Here is a 20434-nt window from a genome sequence, read left to right as displayed (position 1 = left end):
GCCACATGCGTCTGGGGTCAGAGTTGGAGAAGTGTTCCTCTACCTTCAGCTTGTAGCAGTGCTTGGCCTTGATGATGCCCCTCCTCAGGTTTGCCCTGGATACGCTGTAGGCCATTGCATCATCTGATCTGAAGGCGGTGTTGCGAGCCTTCAGCAGGAGACGCACCTCCTTGTTCATCCATGGCTTCTGATTTGGGTACGTGGTGATCTGCTTCCATGTTGTAACACTGTCGATGGTGGTATTGATATAATCCAGCACAGAAGAAGTGTAGGTGTCAATGTCTGTGTGAGAGCCCAAGGTAGCCTGAGAAGCAAACATACTCCAGTCAGTGTGATGGAACTTGTCCTGAAGTACAGAGTCTGTCCCCGCTGGCCACACTTTAATCATTGTCACTGATGGCTTCACACGTTGGATGAGTGGGGAGTACTTGGGGATGAGGAACAAAGAAAGGTGGTCTGACTGTCCCAGGTGGGGGAGGGGGGTCGTGGTGTAGGCTCTTGCAATGTTTGTGTAAACATGGTCCAGAGTTTTGTTTCCTCTTGTATTGCAGGAAACATGCTGGTGAAATGTAGGGAGCACTGTCTTTAAGTTTGAGTGATTAAAATCACCTGCAACTATAAATGCAGCCTCCGGGTGAGCAGTCTGTTGTTTACTGATAGCGGTGTAAAGTTCCTTCATAGCAGCTTTAGCATCGGCATCAGGGGGGATGTAGGCTGCAGTTACAATAGTGGAGCTGAGCTCCCTTGGCTGAAAAAAAACACTATATGCTAATTAGCTGACGTCACGGCCCCGACATGCTCGCTAACTGTCCCCCGGATTAGTTGGAGCCACACAGTAGTTGAAGAAGAGTCATGTCAAATTCATTACATGTTTGTGCTTAGCCTACCTAGTGCTAATTCTTTCCCGTGTTAATATTAGTGTTATTTTAGTTGCCTGTTAGTTACGAGGTTTGCTAACTGTGTTGCTCTCTGCACGAGGAGGAAAGTTTGATGTCCGTCCTTCACAATAAAAGCATGGTAGTATTTTTACCGTGCTTCACAATAAAAGCATGGTAGTATTTTTTATAGGGGAATGATTGTATGACTGTTAAGCGTACGATAGCCTTTCTGTGTTTAATACTTTAGGTTAAAGAGACATGTAGCTTACGCTTTTAAATCTGGCGACATGGTGGCACTAAAAACAGCCAGAGCCAACCTGAACCGTGCCATAAAGGTTGCAAAGCGTGCTCACAGTCAGAAAGTGCAGGACTTCTTCGAGGACCCCACGAACACCAGACGAATGTGGCAGGGCATACAAGTCATCACAGACTATAAAGCTACTCCTCCCCCCTGTGACAACAACATCAACGACCTCAACGACCTCAACAACTACTTTGCAAGGTTTGAGGCACTCAACACCACTCCAGTGCTGGGGTTGTATCAAGTCAACTTTGGTTATATTCTTTAATAATTATACTTAATTATTAATAATATAAATAAAATATCATTAAACTATGTTTAATCTCGTTTTGGGGCACCAACCTGTAATCAGGTAAATATAACCAAAATATCACTCAAATCAGTCTCAAATTAGTTATTTAATTACTAATATTATTAATAATGAATAACTATATTTAATAAATTGAAGGCGTGAAATCCGTACACAAAGCCTTCGCACCCAGTTTATATCACAATGCAAATACACCAGTAACCACAAACAACTGCTCTCTTAAATTATAACAGAATTTATTTAAACAAAGAACATCAATCCAAAATCAATGAACTTAATTAAACAAATAACTATTGTAAACTAATCTAAGCAACAAACATTATCAAGCAAAGGCTTGTGAAAGGGGTGTGAATGTAGGTGTGTGTGTGTGTGAGAGAGAGAGAGAGAAAGAGAGAGAGAGAGAGAGAGAGAGAGAAAGAAAGAAAGGGGGAGATGGCTTCGTACCCACGTGGTCGTTCACGATGGCGCTAACCTAACAAAGACCTGGGTGCGTGCGTGGATGAAAGGGAGAGAAAGGGGGGGAAGATTACTTCGTCCCACGTGGTCGCCCTTCCGATGGCACACACCTAACAAAGACCTAAATGTGGCCTTAATGTCTAAAAGAGGCCGAGTTCGGCCCTACACGATCTGTGTCTCTGAGGCGTCTGGATAGCCGCGAGTGTATAGATCTCTGTGCGTAATGGCGCGGTGGTGGAGTTGGTCTCCAGATGTACGTTTAAACAGGAATATGTGTGTGTGTATGTTCGTAGAAGGGGAAATAAAAGAGGATAAAAGAGGATAAAAGAGAAATGCGTGCCTGAAGAGGCCGGATCACAGTCCGACTCCCGCGTCACAACTCGGAGTAATTCCCTTCATTCACAGAAACAAACCAATAGCCGAATTCAGGTTAATACAGCTTACACTGGCCTTTCTGATCAGAAGAGTAATACCCGGTTATAACGCTGTTACGCTAAACACATATAGGACGCAGCGGTTCGAAACAACAACAAGAGTTTTAAACAGTTAAAACTCAGGACGCAGCGGTCCAACAAAGATAAAAATTACAGTTTCTGCTTCGATCAACAATTGTTAAAAACACTCTCTAAAGCTAATTCTGCCCAGACCTAATTAAGCCTCACTTGTGAATCGCTTTGTCCGCGATTGGTGAAGGAAAAGAGTCCGTCGAGTGGAAAGATGTCCGTTGATGTCCTTTCGTTGCAGGACGGAATAAGACCGTTATCTTTCTGATAATCTGTTATAGTCTGACGCTCTCCGAGGAACTGAGATGCGTTCACTGGACAATCCAAGCTCGGAATTTAGAACACTGACGGCCGCGGATTACCTGCGCGCCAAAAATTTAAAACAAAGGAAGATTGTTGCAGGAAACAGGAGATAAGCTTGGGTCTCCGAGCACCAGAAGTCAGAGCGTGGAAAGAGGAAGAACAATGGAAGTCTTGGAGTTTTGTAGCCTGGCCTGCTCCATGGGGGGTCTACCTCAGGTCCCCTCCAATGAGGAGAGAGAGGTTCCGGTCCCCCCCTTACTTCACGCGTAGGTGTGAAGTACCGCAGGGGATTCTGGGATTAAGAGTCCTTTTAGGCCTCTTTGTGATCTCAGTGAATAACTCAAATGAGGCTTTTACAGAGGTGCAGGCCCAAGTCCATTGTTTGACTGTCCTAAGCCTGTGTGGCCCAACACCAGCGAGGAAATCTATTCCTCACTCCGATGAGCAGCCAATCAGCCTGGACGCAGCTGATGTCCGGAGAACCCTGAGGAGAGTGAACACCCGGAAAGCAGCGGGCCCTGACGACATACCGGGACGGGTGCTTAAGGAATGTGCTGACCAGCTGGCTGGGGTTCTCACAGACATCTTCAACACCTCGCTGATCCAGGCTGTGGTACCTTCATGTTTAAAGACTGCTACAATTATACCAGTGCCTAAAAAATCCACAATCTCCTCGCTCAATGATTACCGCCCTGTAGCACTAACCCCCATCATGATGAAGTGCTTTGAGAGGCTGGTAAAGGACCACATTGTCTCCAGACTTCCCCCCACATTCGACCCGTACCAGTTTGCTTACCGCCCAAACCGCTCCACAGAGGATGCCATCTCCTCTGCACTCCACCTGGGCTTACAACATCTGGAAGAGAAGGACACACATGTGCGGATGTTGTTTCTGGACTTCAGCTCAGCGTTCAATACAATCATCCCGCAGCATCTGGTGAGCAAACTGGCCCCCCTTGGTTTCAGCACCCCCCTATGTAACTGGCTGCTTGACTTCCTCACAAACAGACCCCAGTCTGTGCGGGTGGGCAACAACACCTCCAGTGTCATCTCCCTGAGCACCGGCTCCCCTCAGGGCTGCGTCCTGAGTCCGCTGCTGTTCACCCTGATGACCCATGACTGCTGCGCCAGGTCCACTACTAACCACATCGTGAAGTTTGCAGACGACACAATAGTAGTGGGCCTCATCTGTGACAACAACGACATGGACTACAGAGAGGAGGTGAAACATCTGGTTGACTGGTGCAGAACCAACAACCTGACCCTGAACGTTGATAAAACCAAAGAGATCATCGTCGACTTCAGGAGGCGCCAGCCCAGCCACACACCACTCCTCATCAATGGCACAGCAGTGGAGAGAGTTAGCAGCACAAAGTTCCTGGGGGTGCAGATAACAGACACTCTGACCTGGTCCCTTCACACCGGCGCTCTTGTGAAAAAAGCGCAGCAGCGCATGCACTTTCTGCGTCGGATGAAGAGAGCACACCTCCCTCCTCCTATTCTCACCACCTTCTACAGAGGCACTATAGAGAGCATCATAACAAACTGCATCTCTGTCTGGTCCGGAGCCTGCAGTGCCTCCGACTGGAAGTCCCTGCAGAGAGTGGTGAGGACGGCGGAAAAGATCATTCAGACTCCACTTCCTCCCATCCAGGAGATCACAAAGATCCGCTGTCTGACCAGGGCTCAGAAAATCAGCAGAGACACCTCCCACCCCCACCAAGGACTGTTTTCGCTGCTGGACTCTGGAAAGAGGTTCCGCAGCCTCCGAAGCAGAACTTCCAGGTTCTGTAACAGCTTCTTCCCACAGGCCATAAGACTTTTGAACAGGAAAAAATAATCCCTCTTTTCCCCCTCAAACCCCCACACAGGACTACCTCACTGGACTGTAAAACACAATATAACGTGCAATATATTTATCTGTATAGTATTTTTACTCATAGTTTTTCTTTTTATATCTATTTATATCTGCACCTTATTTTTATTTTTTATATGTAAATACATGCTGCTGTTTTTATCCTGCACTACAACGAGCCAAATGCAACGAAATTTCGTTCTTATCTGCACTGTAAAGTACAGGTTTGAATGACAATAAAGAAAGTCTAAGTCTAAATCTAAATCTAATTGGGTAGTTTTTTGTTGTACTAAGTCGATTTTAAAATCTGTACTTTTACTTTTTGTTAAGTATTCTAATTAGCTACATTTTAAATCACATCTGTTACTGCTATGAATGATTTTCCCTGAGAAAGAGAGAGAGAGAGAGAGAGAGAGAGAGAGAGATGCTTTTCGGAAAGTTTTTCACAATAAAAGTCCCTAATTGCCATCTCTGTGATGTGCTTTTATTTTGAAAAAGACATATGAGGAAGTTGGGTATTATAAGCTGCTGCAACTTAACACATCTCAGATGTGTGAAATACTTCAAACAGATTCAGTCAGAAGCTTCAGGAGCTAAGAGGTAAACAAACAGAGAATAAAACATCTAATATTTAAACTCATAAAGGCTCATTTTAAAACAATAAATGGATTATCTTTCATCTCAGGTTTCTTCGAGGCTGTCTTTGAGACTAAACAGCCTCAGAATAATAAAACTAAAAACACTAAAATACTCTTTGCACTTTTTATGATTGAGACAAAGATCCTTTTAGTATTTTCTTAAATAGTTTAAACTCTTTATTTCTGATTTTTCTCACTTAAATGTAGAAATCAAATATATCCTCTGAAAATAACTCTGTGAGTCATGACTGTCTACAATGGGTGTAACACCCGAGTCCCACTGTCTGTGATGTTTTCAGAGTTTTCAGAGTCCTATCTTCACTTTGTTTACATCGCCTGGACGGCCGGCTGACTCCTCCCCTCGTGTATAAAAGTTGTTTAATTGAGGGACTAGAGAAAAGAAGAATAACATACTGTACTCACTGCTTAACTGTGTTTCTAGATCACTCTCATTTCAGGTAAATTTACATGCAGTGTGAAGATACCAGCATGATAAAGATCGCTAGCATTAGCATGCTAACACAACAATGCAGCGCGAGTTGTTTTGGCTTCATGCTGGTGCTCAAAGGTGACATCTGCTGGATCAAAAAATCACATAAAGCCTTTAAACATTTCCCTTCATAAAACAGCTGACTACTTGAACATATAATCCTTGATTATTTATTCATCATTATGAATATTTTGTTTTTGTCAATGGGGTAGAAAAGAAAATGCTTATCTGAAAAGATAAATCTTTGTAAAGATCGGCCTTTGATTAAAAAAACTTTGAGATTAAAATCCCCTCGTCCTTTTTTCACGACACGAGAGACGCGTTGTTAAAAAAAGTAACTTTTACTTAAAGTACATTTTTAAACTGGTACTTTTACTTGAGTAGAATATATTAGTACTCTTTACACCTCTGCTGGCTACACACCAGACGATCATGAGGCCCGTTTTGCGCCCCAAACGTTCGGGGTAGTTTTTTTAAAAATATCGTTTTGATACTTTGGATACTTCAGGAAAAACAAACAGTTCTCTTTCAGGTTCAGGAGCTGGGAGCGATGGGCGTGATGGCCATGGAGGTCCCGGAGGAGCTGGGCGGAGCCGGGATGGACTACCTGGCGTACAGTTTGGCGGTGGAGGAGATCAGCAGAGGCTGCGCCAGCACGGGATGCGTGGTGTCCGTTAACAATGTGAGCCCGGTCGGTCGCCATAGCAACGTATATTTGTGTTGTGATGTTGTCGTGTTTACCTCTGTGCGCGTCTTCTTCCTCGCAGTCGCTCTACATCGGACCCGTCCTGAAGTTCGGCACAGAGGAACAGAAGACGGAGTGGATCACGCCGTTCACCACCGGGGAGAAGGTGGGCTGCTTCGCCCTCAGCGAGCCGGGTAAACGCCACGCCTCACGCACGTGTTCACGCCCCTAATGAGACGAGGGATAAAAACTGAGGAGTCTTAAAGACGCCATTTTAAAATAAAGTTAGCCACCTGTGTCTCTAAACTGATCTGCACGTCTCCTCCAGGTAACGGCAGCGACGCGGGCGCGACGTCCACGGTGGCTCGTCAGGAGGGAGACGAGTGGGTGCTGAACGGAACCAAAGCCTGGATCACCAACAGCTGGGACGCCGCGGCCACCGTCGTGTTCGCCACCACGGACAAGAAGCTCAAACACAAGGTGACACACACACACACACTCACACACACACACACACTCAGAACGCAGTGTGACCACAGAGCGTGCCCTCGTTGTGTCTGCAGGGCATCAGCGCCTTCCTGATCCCGATGCCTCACCCGGGCCTCTCTCTGGGGAAGAAGGAGGACAAGCTGGGCATCAAAGCCACGTCCACGGCCAACATCATCCTGGAGGACTGCAGGGTGCCGCTGGGGAACATGCTGGGTCCTCGAGGTGCAGGATTCAAGATCGGCATGGTAACTACAGCAGCCAACATGTCGGAACGAGAGCTGAATCCTTTGCCAAATAAATTCTGATTCTGATTCGGTTAGAGGATTCAGATTCCCCGCCTGGCGAGTCGTTAAAGACCGTATTCAGGAAACGCAGTTGACAGCGGCGTGCTAAGTGACCTGCAGCGAGCACGTGTTTTGTCTAATGATAACATTACGATTAGTGAAGTCTTCACCTCTCTGCCCCGCTCAGCAAACTCTGGACAGCGGGAGGATCGGTATCGCCGCTCAGGCTCTCGGTATCGCTCAGGCCTCTCTGGACTGCGCCGCAGACTACGCACACAAACGCATCGCTTTCGGAGCGCCCATCGGAAAACTGCAGGCCGTACAGGTAACCACGCACCTCATCAGTTTTTAGAGAATGGAAACAGGATCTTTGATGTTCCTGCTTCATAGATAAATCATCTTGAGTTTTTTTCCACCTGGTTTTAGTTCAAACTTGCCGACATGAACGTGGCGGTGGAGAGCGCTCGTCTGCTCACCTGGAAGGCCGCCCTCCTTCGAGATTCAAAGAAACCTTTCACAAAGGTAAAAATCTCACTTGATGCTTTGTGTAGAAAACTGTCTTTGGGTATCACATTTTGTGTTGCTTTCCCTTTAATTCTGTGTTTTATTAGTGCTTAGTGTTCATTGGTCCAGGAGCAATCCATCATAGCACTCTCCAATTATATTGTGTTTAGCGTTAGCTCCTCCCTCTTTTATAATGGCTTCTCAGTAGAATCGTTCTTTCTGGCCTTTCTCCTGGACCAAGTTAGATGTATAGACTGGTTACAAGTTTCCAGAGTGGTATTGTTTGCATCCTCGTGGTTCCTTTGTGTGCGTCTCCCTGACAAGAAAGTAAGTTTTATCTATTTGTGTGTATTTAGGCAAGGCAAGTTTATTTATGTCGCACATTTCAACAACAAGGTAATTCAAAGTGCTTCACACAAGACATCAAAAGCATCATGACAGAGGAAAGAAAAGAAACATTAAAATAGAACATTTAAAAATCACTGGAATTATTAAATCTGAACATATGTTCAAATAAAAATAATTCAAATGAAACTAATTGAAATAAATAAAGTAAAACTATAAAAAGAGTTAAAAGTTACAGTGCAGAGTTAAAATTCAAAATCTTATTAAAGCTGTTTAATGAAAGGCAGCTGTAAACAGGTGAGTCTTCAACCTGGATTTAAAAGAGCTGAGAGTTTCAGCAGACCTGCAGTTTTCTAGGAGTTTGTTCCAGATATAAGGAGCATAGAAACTGAACGCTGCTTCTCCATGTTTGGTTCTGACTCTGGGGACTAAACCTTTAAGCGCTTTATGAACCAGCAACAGGATTTTAAAGTCTATTCTCTGACAGACTGGGAGCCAGTGTAAAGACCTCAACTGGACTGATGTGATCCATTTTCTTGGTTTAGGTGAGGACTCTAGCAGCAGCATTCTGGATCAGCTGCAGTTGTCTGACTGATTTTTTAGGCAGACCTGTAAAGACACTGTTGCAGTAATCAAGATGACTGAAGATAAAAGCATGGACAAGTTTTTCCAGGTCCTGCTGGGACATAAGTCCTCTAATTCTTGATATGTTCTTCAGGTGATGGTAGGCTGGCTTTGTAATTGTCTTAATGTGGCTTTTAAAATTGAGGTCTGAGTCTATCACTACGCCCAGATTTCTTGCCTGGTCTGTGGTTTTAAATCTTACTGACTGAAGCTGCGTGCTGACTCTTAGTCGCTCCTCCTTTGCTCCAAAAACAACAACCTCAGTTTTGTCTTTGTTTAGCTGGAGAAAAGTTTTGCACATCCACTCATGGATTTGCTCTATCCATTTACCCAGTGCTTTTATGGGACCATGGTTGCCTGGCGACATTGTAATATATATTTGTGTGTCGTCTGCGTAGTTATGATAACTTAATTTATTGTTTTTTATAATTTGAGCTAGTGGGATTATGTAGAGTTTAAACAGAAGAGGCCCCAGGATGGAACCTTGGGGAACTCCACAAGTAATTTTGTTTGCTCAGATTTGAAGTTACCTATAGACACGAAGAAGTCCCTGTCCTTTAAGTAGGATTCAAACCAGTTTAGTACTGTGCCAGAAACTCCCACCAAGTTTTCCAGTCGGTCGAGTAATATATTGTGGTCAACTGTGTCGAACGCAGCACTGAGATCAAGTAAAACTAAGACTGAGGTTCTGCCACTGTCTGTGTTTAAACAAATGTCATTAAACTCTTTAACCAGAGCTGTCTCAGTGCTGTGATTTTATCTGAAACCTGACTGGAAGACATCGAAACAGTCGCTCAATGTCAAGAAGTTATTTAACTGTTGAAAAACAGCTTTTTTGATTATTTTACTTAAAAAAGGAAGATTTGATATAGGCCTGTAATTGTTCATTATTGACTTGTCTAGATTGATTTTTTTTTAATAGCGGCTTGATGGCTGCTGTTTTCAGGGCCTGTGGGAAGACACCTGAGAGAAGAGACAGGTTTATTTGTAACAGATCTGGAGCCATGACTTGGGAAACTTTTTTGAAAAAACCTGTTTGCAGAATATCAAGACAGCAGGAGGAGGAATTTAATTGTTGTATAATGTCCTCCAGGTTTTTAAGGTTGATTTGATTAAATTGTGTCATGGTGCTTAAGTTGGTTTTAAATGGACACAGCACATGTCCTGATCCTGATGATGAGTTACTGACAGTTTGTCTAATTTTCTGGATTTCTTCAGTAAAGAAGGTGGAAAATGTATTACAGGCTCTGGTAGAATGAAATTCAGATGCTATTGACACAGGAGGGTTTGTTAGCCTGTCGACAGTAGCAAACAGGGCACGAGCATTATTATTGTTTCTGGTGATGATGTCAGAGAAGAAAGATTGCCTTGCATTCCTCAGTTGTGAATTATAAGTTGTGTGCGTCGTATTTAGTACATTTCTGTAATATTTTGATACAAATCGTTGAGATGTCATGTCTGCCTTGATTCCCTGACCGAACTTTGTAATGGGTGATTTTAATCATTGTAAACCAGAGAAGTCCTTATGTAACTTCTACCAGTACGTGACCTGTCCGACACGTCTCACAAAAACACTGGACCTTTGCTATGGATCCGTGACAGGAGCGTATAAATCCCTTCGGAGATCTCCGCTTGGTACGTCTGACCACTACGTCATCTATTTGGCTCCGTCCTACAAATCGGTCCTGAAGAGGAACAAGCCAGAACAAAGATTGGTTCCGGTCTGGTCGAAGGAATCGGTTAAATGTCTCCAGGACTGTTATTCTTGCATAGACTGGGACCTGTTTAAAGTTAACTGTACTGACATTGATGAGCTCACAGAGACTGTGTCAGCTTACATCACCTTCTGCAAGGATTTGGTCATCCCCCAAAACTTAGTCTCCATCTATCCAAATAATAAGCCATGGATTTCTAAGTCTGTCAAGAGCACAATTATCCAACTAAATATCAGTTTTAATAAAGGGGATATGACTCAGTACAGGGAACTACAAAAACAAGTTAATATCGGAATAAAGCTTGCAAAGCATAGCTACAAGGACAAAGTAGATGAAATGTTCATTTCTGGAAAATCACGACCTGCATGGGAGGGTGTGAAATCTATAATGGGGATACAATCTAAGAAATGTACAATCTCCCTTGATGACAAGCTTGATGTTGAACTGTCCATTGAACTGAACTTTTTCTTTAATCCGTTTAACGACCGCGACTTCAGTAAGGAACAGTCAACTTTTAAAAACGTTTCCCCAGGGCAGGCCAGCATCGATGTTGATGAGGGCATGGTCCTGAGACACTTGCGTAGCGTCAAGGAAAGGAAAAGTCCAGGACGTGATAGAATTGGAGGGCGCATCCTAAAGAACTGTGCTGTAGAGCTGGCAGGGATCTTCTGTTTTATCTTTAAATTGTCTCTCCACATTCACAGAGTTCCTTGTTTATGGAAAGATTCCACAATTGTACCTGTGCCCAAAAATCCTTTTCCTAAAGCACTCAGTGACTTTAGACCTATAGCGCTTACCTCTCTTGTAATGAAGTAATTTGAGAAGATTGTAAAGGACTGACTTTTAAAAACTGTGGAAGCAAATTTGGATCCATTACAATTTGCATATAGGTCAGGTAGGGGTGTTGAGGACGCAGTGGGCACTTTGTTCAACACAGTCCTGACACACCTTGAGGGGGCGAAGTCCCTCACACACCTAGTTTTTATTGATTTCTCCTCAGCTGTTAATTGCATACAACCACACATCTTAGCAGATAGGCTCAAGTCCATCCACAACATTGACAGTGGTCTTATATGCTGGCTGATGGAATTTTTAACAAGAAGGTCACAGCGTGTGAGAGCAAATGGCATCGTATCAGATGTTCTTTATTCCTCCACTGGATCACCCCAGGGATGTGTCCTTTCTCCCCTTTTATTTGTACTATACACAAATGAGTGTCAAAGCAGACATGAGAACCGACACATCATCAAGTTTGCAGATGACTCTGTGATCGTTTCCCTCCTGAGCACTGATGACCCAGATCACGGCCCTGTCCTGACTGAATTCACAGACTGGTGTAGGTCTTCCTTCCTGGACATTAATGTCCTAAAGACTAAAGAAATGACAGTGGATTTCAGGAATAATCCCTGTTTTTATTAACAACCAGGCTGTTGAGGTGCTGCACCAGTACAAGTACCTGGGGACTATCATCGATGACAAACTCACCTTCGAACTCCAAACTGAAGCTGTCTGCAAAAAAGCTCATCAGCGTGTGCACTTTCTGAGGAAGCTTAGGAATTTTAATGTTGACAGCACTTTTATGAAGATGTTTTATTCCTGTTTTATTGAATCAGTTTTAACATTCTGCATGGTGACCTGGTACGGATCACTCAGCATCAAAAACCGCAAAATGTGTGTCAGAATCTCAGGATCGTCCCTTTCTGACCTTTCTTACTTATATAAAACAAGGTGTCTTAAGAAAGCTCAGTCAATCTTGGCAGAACAAAGTCATCCTTTGTCCAAGGATTTGAAGTTGCTGCCGTCAGGCCGCAGATTCAGCCTGCCAGCATGCAGGACAAAGAGGTTGAGAAACTCATTTGTTCCTGCTGCCGTCACCTTTTTAAACCACTAACTGTGTGTTGTGTTTCTTATCTATTGTATTTATTTACAGTCCTTTCTATGTTGTTTGCTCATTTCGGGCTGTCTGTATGTGTGTGTTTTTACTGCTGACTGCAAAACAAATTGCAGGGATAATAAAGACAACCTTGAACCTTGGTCCAGGAGAAAGGCCAGAAAGAACGATTCCACTGAGAAGCCATTATAAAAGAGGGAGGAGCTAACGCTAAACACAATATAACTGGAGACTGCTATGATGGATTGCTCCTGGACCAATGAACACTAAGCACTAATAAAACACAGAATTAAAGGGAAAGCAACACAAAATGTGATACCCAAAGACAGTTTTCTACTCTTTTTTTTCCTCCAGTTTAACAGACATGAACCCTCTTTTGTGTTTTCCTGCAGGAAGCAGCCATGGCCAAACTCGCCGCGTCAGAAGCCGCCACATTCTGCTCTCATCAGGTAAGAAGAATCGACCACGCAGACGGTTAAGCGTGCAGAAAGAGACGGGACGTTTTTAACTTTTGGTGTGTTTTGCACTTTTCCATCAGGCGATCCAGGTTCTCGGTGGGATGGGCTACGTGTCAGACATGCCCGCTGAGAGGCACTACCGCGACGCTCGCATCACAGAGATCTACGAGGGCACGAGTGAGATCCAGAGGCTGGTGATCGCCGGCCAGATCCTGAAGGAATACCAAGCATAGACGCCGCACGCCACAATATGGACGAGTAATAATCACGCACACTGGGACATCACCTCATTCATTCAGATTTAAAAGGAGCCGCGTTGATCGGGTGAGACCTCATTTGAGTTTCACGTGATTGTGCGTGCCCGTTACCTCCGCCGTCTCGTGTGTCGATGGACTACAGGAGAGGCCACGCCCTGTCTCTGCTGCTGTCAGAGGATATCAGTGATCTGGAGGGTTAAAGGGTCAGTTCACCTCAAAATAAAAAAAGACGTTTTCTCTCATTGCTCTGGAGGAGCTGCACAGGTAGGTCGTTTAGGCCCCGTGTCCACATGGCGTTTCTTTCTCTGGTAAGAAAAGCGTCGACTGTGCGCTCGGGAGCGTTAGCGTGAAGCGTTTGTGCGCTGAGAAGAAAAGCGCTAAAAATACGTCACTCCTGTTTCAACAACAGTCTGTTGACAACGGCCGCTGTATGACCGACACTGTAAGCGGCAAAACTACGGGGAATATTTAACGTTTGGAAAAGAGCGCTGGTGACTTCAACAGCGCCTTCCTGAAAAGTTGAGTGATTTTCAATTTGACGGATGGAGCGGGTGGAGCGCTCAGAAAAAAGACGCTGCCGTTTGATTTTTCTCAAGGCCGCCGCTTTCTCCTGAGAACGATCTCAGACGCTGGCGCTCAGAAAAAAAAAAACACCAGGTGGACACGGGGCCTTCGATGTCATTTTATAACACATCTCTGCAAAGAACTTTAAAAAGCAACTCATAAAAACGTCCCCTGTCGACCTTATTTTACTGACTGACATGTTGAGTAATTTCATGTGAATGTGAAGAGCTGCAGATTAAAGCGTCACTTTCCCGTTGTGGTTATATCCATAACTTTAGAGCGCTCGCCTTTTAAATAAAACACATAGAAATGTTGTGGTTTGTAAAAGACGAAACAGAAGCTGTGTGGTTGACCTTAAAGGAAGAATCTGCAACTTTTTTTGATCCAGTAGATGTCGCCCATGAGCTCCAGAATTAAACCAAAACAAACTGCTGTTAGGCCACGCCTCCTCCAGAGACACACCTCCAACCCCCCCGTCCCCTCACGCTCACATGAAGGAGTTGTTGATTAAGAACGCACCATAATTAAAATGGTCCTTATCTCGAGCTGCAATCACTTGTGTTAGCATGCTAATGTTAGCGCTCTTTAGTTAGCTCGTAGCTTCACATTTCATGTAAACTGACACAGAATGAGCGTGATCTAAAAACTCTTACTAACATCCAAATAATCAGTGAGTATGTTCTTCTTCTTCTCTCTAGTTCTTGACTAAAACAGCTTTTATACACAAGGGGAGGAGCCGGCCGTCCCATCCATGTAAACACGGCTCTGACAACAACACAGCCAGCGGGACTCGAGCTTCTCCCTCATTGTAGACAGTCAGGACTCAGAGACACATTTACACAGGACAGACTTTATGATTTATTTATGTGGAACATGTCGATCATTCTTCCTCAAAAGGTGCTAACGATGTTCAGGTTATCTGCAGTTTGTGAACGCCACTTTTTCTCCAATATTACCTGTCAAACATTGCAGAAAAAAAGTTCCTCCAGGTGTCGCCTTTTCAGTGATAAACATCCAAAATGTAGATTGTAAAAGACGAGACGGACGCTCCAGGCTCGACCTTAAAGGTGCTCAAAAGTTCTGATTATGTGGAGAAGAAAAGCTTGTGTACTGACCCTTTAAGATCCAGTCTGCCTACATGAGGAAAAACACCTTCTTTTTTTTCTTGCATTTTGCAGTTTGGCCAGCAGAGGGCGACGGTATGCTTTCATATGTGTTGACCTACTTTTTCCTGCCTCACAGATTCACAGAATGAGTGGAAATAAAAGCCAGAATGTGCAGATGAAATAAAAAAAACCTCCTTCAAGCTGGAAGTGAACAAACATGTGATCACTTTATGAAACGGTTTGAAACACTTCACGTCTGTTTTCTTTGTTTTTCATCTCAGACTTCTTGTGCCTCGGTAACGTGTACATATTTTACTGTAATTTATAGTGTGATGATTAAAACATAATTACAGCTCAGAGGAATGATGGATTTTTTTTCGACATTTAGAATTCAAAGAGGTGAAAGAAGATGTTGGACTGAAGTTAAAGGTCCAATCAGTGACAGCCCCCTCCCCTCTGTGCTCCCTCTAAAGCCACGCCCCCTCACTTGCATGCACGAGCGCCGTCCCTCCAGAAGTGGACCTCAGCTCATCTCTGTCATTGTGTAGAAACTACGTCGTCTCATGTCTCATTCAGCGGTCAGTAAACTCACAGTTTAAACTCCTAAAGTCATCGGTGACGCTCTTTGAGTGTGAGCTAGAGCACGCAAGAGGTAGAGAGCGAGCAGGGAGACAGGGAGGCATCTGATTGGTTCATCAGATTGGTACCTCGTGGCAGACATTGGTCAAAGTTTTTACAGACTTACAAACTGATACAGATGATGGATTTTCTTTGTTCCTTTTTCAGAGAACATGAGTTATTAATTTCTGTCAGGACCTAAAGACAATTTACACCAGAATCTGAAGAAGTGGATCTGGAGGAAATGACCAACCCTGACTTTAAATAACGTCTTAATGCAGCACGTTAAATAAACCTTAAAGGTGGAGTCAGGAGCATCACGTTCTATAATTTAATCTTTGAACACATCAAGTCAAACTTCCCCTTCAGGACTTTTTCTTCTTCCTGTCCGACCTGACGGACGAGTCGGAGACAACACCGATCGTCTTGATCTGAAACTTTCAGACGTCACAGCTTTAGACTGGAGTTAAAGAAACACCTGAATGAATCAGAATAACTTTATAATTACTGACAGAGACAAACTCCTCCTCTCAGGAGAGACACTCCTCCATGATGACATTTACAAGATCAATAAAACACAACAGCAGATAGAAAGAGGGATTCAGATCAAGTGTAGAAACTTTACTGATCCCGAGGGAAATTCAAAGTATCCAGTATCAGGTTACAAAGACGTACATGACATGAAACATTTGTTACAAATTAACCACAAAACCAACGCCCCCCCCCCCCCATACATATATATTAACCTGAAGAAAAGATTTAAAGAATCCCCCTAGATGAAACAAACTGAAACTGTGCAATTAAAAATAGAAAAAAAGAAAGAAAGTCGTAGCGACTATATGACATATGAATGAAATGATAAAAAGATTAAGTGATAATAAAAGAAAAAGTAAACATATAAAGTAAATTATAAATTGATTAAATGATAATAAAAGAAAAAGAACATATATGATAAAAACAAATTCAACAATTGCATAACTCTTTCTGATCTCTCAACAACTGTGGAGTGATTTCAGATCACCGTGTGCAGATTATAATCTCTCCCTGCAGGGTAATAACTCCAGCACACAGAGATACAGACGATGATGCCTTCAGGGACTCCTCAGAGTTCAAGTGAAAAAGAGACGACAGTTAACCAGTTAACACGCTGAGCAGATTATATTTAAAGACACTCCAACAAACCGACCAATCAGGATCGAGATTTTACCTGCTGTCGAATAATACACAAAGTTATAATGAACAAAATCACCATGACAACGCAGTCAAAACAATTATAAAATAAACAAAGACGAAGATTCAGAACATCATCATCATCATCATCATCATCATCTTCATCATCATCGTCATCATCATCATCATCACATCTTCATCATCACATCATCATCATCTTCATCATCATCATCATCAACACATCATCATCATCATCATCATCACATCATCATCATCATCTTCATCATCATCACATCTTCATCATCATCATCATCACATCATCATCATCATCACATCTTCATCATCATCATCATCACATCTTCATCATCACATCTTCATCATCATCATCATCACATCTTCATCATCACATCTTCATCATCACATCATCACATCATCATCACATCACCATCATCATCATCATCATCACATCTTCATCATCACATCACCATCATCATCATCATCTTCATCATCATCATAATCTTCATCACATCATCATCACATCTTCATCATCATCACATCTTCATCATCACATCTTCATCATCATTATCATCATCACATCTTCATCATCATCATCACCATCATCATCACATCTTCATCATCATCATCACATCTTCATCATCACATCTTCATCATCATCATCATCTTCATCATCATCATCATCTTCATCATCATCATCATCATCATCATCACATCTTCATCATGTATTAGATCTTCTCTGGTAAAATCTTCAGTTTATCATAAGTTCTAATGATTGGAAACATCCTCTCAGTGTGTGTGTGTGTGTGTATGTGTGTGTGTGTGTGTATGTGTGTGTTAGTATCAGGATCAGAGAACGACAGCTCTCCTCTGTTACAGTCCAGATTCACTCTGATCCTCTGAGGATTCTTCTTCACTGAGAGAGCAGTGACTTGATGTGATGGGGAGCGTGCTTTGTATTTACCACCAGTGAACCATATGAACCAACATTCAGACCATATGTTTCCCTTCCTCTCTACAGACTCTGCTAACACACCCAGTAACCAGTGTGTATTGTCTCCAACCTGGACGTCCCAGCTGTGAGTCCCTGAGTTAAAGCCCTCAGAGCCCAGGACAGACCAGAAAGAATCAAACCTCTCTGGATTATCAGGAAGCTGCTGCTCCTCTCCTCCTCTCACACAGGTCAGATCTTCAGACAGGATGAGGAATGGATCAGCAGTGTTTGGGTCCAGAATGACCGGACTGTAGGAGACCATGTCCTTCATCTTGTTCCAGATGTTGAAGCTCAGGTTGCCCAGGTGTTTGGCCTGGTCTATCAGAGCTCCTGAGGGCAGCTGTGGATCCTCCAGCAGGGGGCGCTGCTGGACTCTTTCCACTGCAGCCTTGTAGTTTTTCAGGAATGAGACGTCTTCAGCTCTCAGCTCGTCCTCTGTGTCTCTGACTGTGTGTGAAAGAGCTGCTATCTCTCTGCTCAGAGCCTCCATCTCCTCCTTCATCCTCTGACTCTTCTGCTCCTCTTCCTCCCTCAGTGCACACAGCCTGGCCTCCTCTTCCTCTTCTAGAAACTGGTGAAGCTTCTTAAACTGCTCCTTAATCTGCCTCTCTGTGTGTCGGGCCTGGACCTGAATGTGTTCTGCTGTTTGATCAAACTTCACTTTAACTTCTTTAAAAACATTTAACTTCTTCTTTACCGGCTCCAGAGTTTCCTGAAGTTTCTTCTTGTGTTGTCCAGCAGCTTCATCGATGGGTCTGATTGTGTGTTTGCTGTGTTTTTCTGAAGTAATGCAGACGAGACACACCGGCTCCTGATGGTCCAGACAGAAGAGTTTGAGTTTCTCAGAGTGCAGACTGCAGAGATCCTCTGAAGCTCTCTGATCTCTCTCCTGCACAAAACTCTCACTCAGGTTCTTTAAAGCAAAGGCAGGAGGTAACCATTCCCTTGAGTGTCTCCTCTTACAAACCGGACACTCCTGGTTCTCCTTCTCCTTCCAGCAGTCCTTCACACACTCTCTACAGAAGCTGTGGCTGCAGGACAGCATCACTGGATCTTTAAAGATGTCGAGGCAGATCGGACAGCTCAGATCTTCTTCAAACTTGGACGCCATTTTATCTCAGAGTCAAAACACGCAGCAGAAAAAAACAGGAAGCCACTCCCCGTCCCTGAGAGTTACTTTCACTTTGAAACTCTCGTTCAGTTTGTGGATTCAGCAGCAGGTTGAAGTGTTAGTATTCCCAGTATTCCCAGTATAACAAGTACTCCCAGTATCCCCTCCTCCTCCTCCTGTCCTCTCTCAGTGGAAGTCGTGCTGGTTTGTGTCTGCAGGTCGGTCCGTCTGTCAGCGTGTGTGTGTCTCTTCAGGGTGAGGCAGAATAACAGCCTGTTTCCTGGTTTGCCTCAGGTGACTCAGGTGAGGGGGCGGAGCTTCTTCAGAGCAGGAACACAGAGAACAGTCTCATTTCTCTGGGGGGGGGGGGGGGGGGAGTGTCATGGATCAGCTGACTGAGCAGACAAACGTGACAGTCTTTTTCTTTTCTTTTTTTAACAACTTTATTGTAAACACAGACAATGTTACAAAGTTAGATTAAGGAACAAAGGAACATGCCAGGTGTTGACAAAGACTAAGACAAGTAAAAACATAGGGAAGGGTAGAAATGGAAGGGTCATCAGTTTACACAATTAAAATAAATACAACATTCAAGAGTCTTCAGGGCCTTGGGGTTCTCAGAGTGCTGGATGGTTTTCATGTACTGCTGCAGCTCATTAAAATAATGTTTGAAAATAGGTTTTCTGTTTGCAAATTTACTTTTATGGATATGAAATTTAGCCAAAATGATAAAAAGATTAATAATATGGTACTGTTTTAGTTCCAGACAAACGTGACAGTCGTCTCTAGCATTGTCGTGACCAATGACGTGTTGAACCTACGCCCGCACGCCGCTTCGTCTTAACCTGTAAAAACTAACTTCCACGCTAAAATAAAAATGTAAAAAGTGGGAGAAAGTAGAAATTCCCAGCTTTCCAGTGGTACCACAAATGTGTCATTCAGACGGCTCCACAGTACGATCGCGTTGTGCAGCACATTTAAACCATCAGGTTATTAAAACTGTTAAAGTTTCTCATAGTTTCTGCAGAGTGTTGGGCATACAGCTCCCATCTGCTCACAGCTTCTATATCACTGTGCACATGCTGAAGTGTTTCTGAGAGGTTTGTTTTGAGCAGCGTTGAGTGAGTTTGTTTTACCTAAACACACACGGTGGTGTGTAATGAAAGTAACGTAGGCTAACAGAGGGATTTGTGACAGAAAACAACATCAATTGAGTCCCGGTCCTGGTCTTGCTGACTTTATGAGCAGAGTCAGCTGGTCCTGCAGGCTCAGACCACAGTGCTCCGCTGCAGGCTGAAACGACTTGACTCGGTGTCTCTTTAACCGACCGCAGCTCAGGTTAGCATCTTCATCACAGGTAAAGGTGTGTTTAAAGTGATGCCTCGCTGTCTTAAGTCCAGGATAACTAAAAGAAGGGGGCTGTGGCGGTGACTCAGGATAAAGTGAGCGGCTGTAAACACAGTAGAGTCCCGACACAGCGTCATCGAGAATCACCTCCGCTAAAGCTGCGTGATAAACACTTTGTACTTCCGACAAGTTCTTCAAAATAAAAGTCCCCGGCCTATCTGAAGTTGTAGTGCTTTTAATGTGAAACATCCATATCAGGAAATGGGGTGTTTACAGCAGAAGCAACTTAACACAACTTGTCTGAAATAAAAAGGACAGAAACAAAACTTAACCTGAACAAAGCTCACAGCTAAAGACTACAACGTCCTGAGAAGAGAACACACAGAGACTTAAAAACATCTTTCTCTCTTATAATAAACTAAACACACAGAGACTTAAAAACATCTTTCTCTCTTATAATAAACTAAACACACAGAGACTTAAAAACATCTTTCTCTCTTATAATAAACTAAACACACAGAGA

The 20434-nt window shown here is 43.6% G+C and overlaps 2 protein-coding genes across 2 annotated transcripts; one reads left to right on the top strand and one right to left on the bottom strand.

Moving 5' to 3' along the window:
* The first annotated feature begins 6249 nt into the window (after window positions 1-6249).
* Window positions 6250-15013, top strand: LOC110004618 (short-chain specific acyl-CoA dehydrogenase, mitochondrial-like). The gene is made up of 8 exons (XM_020660130.3): window positions 6250-6416; window positions 6502-6613; window positions 6748-6899; window positions 6983-7153; window positions 7380-7517; window positions 7619-7714; window positions 12664-12720; window positions 12810-15013. Exons 1-8 carry the CDS (start codon window positions 6285-6287, stop codon window positions 12960-12962), a joined length of 1011 nt encoding a protein of 336 aa, XP_020515786.3. The 5' UTR covers window positions 6250-6284; the 3' UTR covers window positions 12963-15013.
* Window positions 15014-15757: 744 nt separating this feature from the next.
* On the bottom strand, window positions 15758-18841 carry LOC136183216 (E3 ubiquitin-protein ligase TRIM35-like). Its single transcript, XM_065965879.1, has one exon. It carries the CDS (start codon window positions 18562-18564, stop codon window positions 17188-17190), a length of 1377 nt encoding a protein of 458 aa, XP_065821951.1. The 5' UTR covers window positions 18565-18841; the 3' UTR covers window positions 15758-17187.
* Between the last annotated feature and the right edge of the window lie 1593 nt (window positions 18842-20434).

This window comes from Labrus bergylta, chromosome 17, assembly GCF_963930695.1.
Source record: "Labrus bergylta chromosome 17, fLabBer1.1, whole genome shotgun sequence".
Lineage (NCBI taxonomy): Eukaryota > Metazoa > Chordata > Actinopteri > Labriformes > Labridae > Labrus > Labrus bergylta.
The sequence above is the reverse complement of the archived record's forward strand: the minus strand, read 5'-3'. Positions and strand labels throughout refer to the sequence as shown.

Excerpts from the sequence above, each read along its gene's own strand:
- LOC136183216 (XM_065965879.1), bottom strand. The coding sequence starts at position 18,564 with ATGGCGTCCAAGTTTGAAGAAGATCTGAGCTGTCCGATCTGCCTCGAC.
- LOC110004618 (XM_020660130.3), top strand. The coding sequence starts at position 6,285 with ATGGGCGTGATGGCCATGGAGGTCCCGGAGGAGCTGGGCGGAGCCGGG. Across the intron at positions 7,154-7,379 it reads CAGGATTCAAGATCGGCATG|CAAACTCTGGACAGCGGGAG; the intron begins GTAACTACAGCA and ends TGCCCCGCTCAG. Across the intron at positions 12,721-12,809 it reads CCACATTCTGCTCTCATCAG|GCGATCCAGGTTCTCGGTGG; the intron begins GTAAGAAGAATC and ends CTTTTCCATCAG.